General features: G+C 30.1%; 1 protein-coding gene across 1 annotated transcript; it reads right to left on the bottom strand.

The window, feature by feature from the left end:
• Nucleotides 1-3,690: 3,690 nt before the first annotated feature.
• On the bottom strand, nucleotides 3,691-5,631 carry LOC113873260 (geraniol 8-hydroxylase-like). Its single transcript, XM_027511309.1, has 3 exons — nucleotides 5,570-5,631; nucleotides 4,508-5,425; nucleotides 3,691-4,414 (listed from the first exon to the last, which is right to left on the bottom strand). The coding sequence occupies exons 2-3, from the start codon at nucleotides 5,387-5,389 to the stop codon at nucleotides 3,818-3,820; spliced, it is 1,479 nt and encodes a 492-aa protein (XP_027367110.1). The 5' UTR covers nucleotides 5,390-5,425; nucleotides 5,570-5,631; the 3' UTR covers nucleotides 3,691-3,817.
• Between the last annotated feature and the right edge of the window lie 369 nt (nucleotides 5,632-6,000).

Here is a 6,000-nt window from a genome sequence, read left to right as displayed (position 1 = left end):
CATATGCCTTGATATTATATAACGTATTTATTTTAGTGCCTTGTTTCTTATTTGTAAAATATAAAGAAAAAAAGTACATTTGTGACCCACTCATTTTTAATATATTAAAAGTTTATATATTTTTTTAATATTAAACAGGACCAAAAAGGCCATTTTTTATAAACTTTTAAAATACATATAAAGTTAAAATTTATGAAATATTATATTTATATATATATATAGCGGCACGACCTTCTTACTCTAAGTCTAAAAATTCTTAGACTTAATTTAAGTCTCTCATTTAACTTATATTTAACATCAAGTAAAGTAATAAATTATAACATGTTAAATGTAAGTTAAATGAAAGTGAAAAAAATTATATATATATATATATATATATATATATATATCACAAATAAAGAATAAGACTCTTATCACGTGAATATTATTAATTATACAGGTAGAAGTGTTTATTGAAACTTTGAATTTTGTCCTATAAGTAGAATGGTGTAACTATCAAGATTTCAAAATAATATGGGTACCAAGGCTTTAGGTCCATTTGCATTTATATAATAAGTTAAAAGCGATTCAAACACGTTTCTAAAATATTAAACGTGCTTAATTTTTTTCTGATACATTTTTTAAAGTTAAAATTAGTAATTTTCTTAGAACCACATATGCATTATTAATTTTTTTAAAATAAATAATTAAAAGATATTATATGAATATTTTTAAATTTTTAAAAATATTATATTATTAATAACATATGCTATTTTATATCAAATAAAACTAAAAAAAAATGTGAAAACTTTTGAAGTTTAAATTAGGCTTTTTTACACAAATAAATTAAAAAAATTATTACTTTTAAATATCCTAAAAAAATTACGTAAATATCCTAAAAGTACATACAACAGAAATCAATTTAAATCAATTTTTGCTTTTATTTTAAAAATTTTTACACAAAAACTGATTTAAATCGACTTCTATTATAGATTTAATTTTTTTACATAGAAATCGATTTAAATTAACTTCCATTTTGCTTTTGAAATTTTTTACACAGAAATCAATTTAAATCATCTTTTATTTTGCTTTCAAAATTTTTTACACAGAAGTTTATTTAAATTGACTTCTATTTTATTTTAAATTTTTTATATAAAAAATAATTTAATTCAACTTTCATTATTGTTTCAAAATTTTTTTACACGTGAGTCAATTTAAATTAACATTCACTCACACATGAATATATTTTAAAAAGAAATCGATTATAATTAACTTTATAATGCATAATTAAAGTTGATTAAAAATAAGTCTATTATAAATAAAGAAAAATTTGTCATTTGAAGATGAGAAAATTTTGAAATTAAGTGTAAAAATTAGAGTCACATGATAATATTCATTAGCAATCGCTTTGCACCTCTGTTCTTAAATTTTACAATAAATTTTGATACAATGACACAATGTGTTGCACACAATATGCATGATATGCTGAAGTGATGTGTTTCTTGTAACTTCTAGATTTAGCTTTAAAGATGTCCCATACACTTGATAGAGAGCTTCCAAACATAATAGTAGTTAGTCATAAGCTCAGAGATATTCTTTGTAACCATTCTTTTATCCATATTTCTAGTAAATTTGACCACAATGCACTATGGCTGAAACTTAGACACCCTGATTTTAAATATCGAAGCTGTAGTTACTTTAAATTTCTTGTCCTTTAAATAAGTCATCTTGACTTCTCTAACGAAGTCAAAAGTAGTTGGACTTCTAAGGGTGAATGGTCTAATATCTTGAAAATTTTAAATATAGTATAGTAAGTGGAACAAAGAAACTTTTAGGAATTTTACTGTAAAAGAAGAACTTTTAACAAAATTGAGAGAATTAAAAAGAAAATTGTCTTAGGAAATAACTAGTTTTTGCATAAGTTAATCATTAAACTTTGGCAAGAATATGAACAAATTTTAGATTAAGAAGAAATTTATCGGTTCCAATAGGCAAAAGCAAATGGCTGTTGTTTGGGGGACAAAAACAAAAAGCATTTCATCATAAAACTAGTATGTGTAGGGAAGTCAACAGAATTGAAGCTTTAAAACATTGGGACAACAATTGAGTTTATAGCCAAAATAAAATACAACTATTTCAAAACTCTTTTAACTAATGATAAGATTTACATAAATTTGTTAGATTCTCCAATTTCCTATCCTTTAATTGATATTGCCTATATAGATTAGCTTAACTAGAGATATATGTTTTGATGAGATTAAAACATATATCTCTATTGATGGTTTTCATGCTCTTTTCTTCAAATCTTAATAGAATTTGTTAAAAAATTATCTTTTAAATTTCATTAAAGTTGTTCTAACAAAGCCTAACAAAATAGAAAGTGCACGTGAATTAAACTATTTTAACCCTAGTTACTAAAATTGTTAATTCTGAAATGGTTACTTACTTTAGGCCTATCTTTCTATGTAATGTAAACTATAAAATTTTTAGCAAAATTCTTGATAATTGAATGAAATTTCTTCTTCTTCCAATTATCTCTATATGATTAAGGTAGGTTGGAAATTTTTGAGTTGTCCTAATTCACTATCACTGTAGATTCTAAATGCTAAATACAAATTTTCAACTAATATCCTTCACAGAAATTTAAACAAAATTAAATTATGTTTTCTAACTTGAAAAGACAAACCCAATCTCTAGACTAACTTAAATAAAGGATTTTTCTAACTTTTAGGAAATGGTCTTAGTACTAGGCTTTGGAAAGATTATTTTATGCTTGGGTTTCTAAACATTGAACAACATAGTATCGAAATCATTCCTAAAGACATAATTAAAATGTATGAATGAATCGTAATATTTAAAATGAAAAAATAATAAATAATAAAGATTTTATAATATACTTCAAAGAAATTATTTTAATAAAAAAATAGTATTATATACTGTAAATGTATGTTTCTAAAATATATTATGTTAAATTATAGATAACATCAGAAACACTTAAACTATTTTTCCAAGAGAAAAATAAATAAAAAAATTAAAGGTTAAGTAAATTTGTCAAAATTAGTATTAACAGACCTGTACGAGCATCTTCTAAACTTACCACTCAAAACTTTAGTCATGAGGTTTGAACATTTTACTTCAACTTCTCAAGCGAATCTAAATTAAGTGATTAAACCATATATCAACTGAGTCATATTTATAAGAATTTTCATATATAGTTAATTCAAGATAAGCGCAAATTGCAATGAATATGCGAATTTTTAAAAGAAAAATTAACTTTGTGGAAAAGTAAAAGTCTATTTCAAATTCTAAATAGTCATATTTTATTAAAAAAATATGATATTAATTTAACGGCACTAATTATAATAACAGTGATAAAAATAGTAATCACAGTAATTTTTTATTAACAATAATAAAATTGCTATATTAGTGGATAAAATTAGGATTAAAAACCAACCATATATAATTTAAACAAAATAAATAGTATGTGTGTAGATTATTAAAAGGGATGGGGTAACACGTAATATGCACATTGACAAAGGATATGGACCACTTCAGGAGAAGGGATGCCAAGGGATTCTTATCCAAGTGAGAAGGTCCCTTTCTAATGATTCATTAACTATACAATTATTTTGAACGATGACAATATCAAAAAGAAAATAATGGTCGATGGGACTTTAATGTAGTTGAAAGATGGTAAGAGAGAGGAAAAGAGCAGATTAATTATCGTTAATTTTTATAAATGTAAATCAAGGTACAGAGGTAGTGCTGAATCTAGCTAGCTAGTAGCTAAGCTGTAATAAAGAGGGATAAAAAAAAAAAAAGAAAAAAGACAATATTATTATCTAGGGTTTGAAGTGTCGTTGACCAAGAGTGGAATAGCTCGGAGGGGTTGATCCAAGTGCATGTCTTTTGGATGGAGATTGTTTTCAAGCTTCCAATCAAAAGAGTTTATCAATGAACCCAACATCAAATGCAACATTCTAATAGCAAGAGGGGAGCCAGGGCATATACGACGACCACTGCCAAATGGGGTGAGCTGAAAATTGTGACCTTTGACGTCAATGTCGGAACCCAAGAACCTTTCGGGTGAAAAAACATGTGCATTATCCCATATGTTTGGGTTCCTACCAATAGCCCACTCATTGATAAGGACTTGGGAACCCTTTGGGATTGTGTAGCCGCACACTTGCACATCTATCTTGGCTCTCCTAGGGAGCAAAAGTGGTGCTGGTGGATGTAAACGCAAACTCTCTTTTATCACTGCTTGCAAATATGGAAGTCTTCCGATGTCTGATTCCTCAACCGGATTACCTATTCCAACCGTTTCCTCCAACTCCTTTTTGGCCTTTGCCATTGCCTCCGGGTTGTGGATTAGTTCGGTCATTGTCCTTTCTAATCCATATGCTGTTGTATCAGTCCCCGCAACAAGAAGATCCTATTAATTAATTAATTACATTTATTCATTAGTCACATGCATGGATCACAAAGAGAGAGCTAGAGAAGAAAACATGCACGCACATATACATACCAGGAATAAATGCTTGATCTGTTTCCTAGTCATCTTCTGGCTATCCCCTTCAGAAATTTGAAGCAAGATGTCTAACATGTCGTTGTTTGTGACATAGTGCTTCCCATTTCTGAGCTTAATCCTTTCGTCAATTATGGGGTCCAAGATGTGGAACAACTTGTCAATGTAATTAGTGGTGTGCCTTCTAATGCCTTGTGGGTCAAACATCCTCAACATTGGTAGATAATCCACCAAGTTAGGTGTCCCAGTTGCTTTCAAGAGAGTTCCCACAACGTGCTTGTACTCCTCGTTCCCTAGAGACTCAACGAAATCCTGAGAGACAAAAGTGTAGGATAGAAAGTTAATGCAAGTCATGAAAGCAGCTCTTCCAACATCCACTGCTTCACCCTTAAGGCTGCTTTCACGGATATCATTGAGGAGTCCTTGAAGTTTCTTGCGCCTAAGGTCTTGGCTTGCGTCAAGGGTCTTTTTGGAGAACAAGTTGCCATGGCATATTTTCCTCAGTTCTTGCCATAAGGGGGAATATGGGAGAAACACAAGGCTATAGTTGTTGTGGTTGTAAGCTGTTGTTATATCAGGATTTGTTCTGTCTGAGAATAACGCATCGTGGGTGTGGAGGATCTCTTTTGCCGCATTTGCTGAAGAGATTATAATGGTCGTTGCTTGCCCTATCTTCAAACGCATTATTGGCCCATACAACTTTGCAAGCTTAGCCATTGTCTGTTGTGGCTTTTGGTACAACTCGAAAGAGTTTCTCATTATGGTTACAAGGGAAGGTCCCGGTGGAAGCTTATTGCTTCTTGCTTGCAGTGAACCCACAACAACATACATCACGACGCATGCCAACGCCACCATCAATATACTACTTGCACCAATATCCATCGTCTTTGAATATCGATTATTCTTCAAGCTAGCTAGCTGTAACAAAGACAAATTAATGAAATGGGTTAGGAACGTACTAATTATTTAACATCTTTAATTTGATTTAATTGAATCAACACACACACACACACACATATAATTCAGAGCAGATCAGCAAACGGATTATTAATTAATATATACCTCTCGAGAGTGATATGAGAAACTACAAATTATAGGTAGAGCAGATGAGATGATACTGAGGACTTATACCTCATGCTCCCTTCTTCCCCTCCTTTTATAGAGTCCAGTCCAGCGTCTAGAACAAATGATTAAGCTACTAAAGAGTGTTAATTTATTTTCAGCATTAAAATCACGTTTTCTATGCCAAAAATCAACATTCAATAAAGCCCTCACTGCACTTCCCCTCTTGTCGTTTTATTTAGACTTCCAAGTGATGTTTATGTGTAACGCGTTTTTTCGGATCCAAACAAAAATTTGAAGCGTCTGCGCTCTTTCACTCTGGGCCATGTCATGTCGCGGTTTTACTTGTCATTCTACTCATGGAAGCATGCATTTGTGGTGCTGCATGTGTATGTGTTTAGAGTGTGACTGTGATGTTGATCCCTTTGATA

This window comes from Abrus precatorius, unplaced genomic scaffold (genome assembly GCF_003935025.1).
Source record: "Abrus precatorius isolate BTA unplaced genomic scaffold, Abrus_2018 Scaffold7, whole genome shotgun sequence".
NCBI lineage: Eukaryota > Viridiplantae > Streptophyta > Magnoliopsida > Fabales > Fabaceae > Abrus > Abrus precatorius.
The sequence above is the reverse complement of the archived record's forward strand: the minus strand, read 5'-3'. Positions and strand labels throughout refer to the sequence as shown.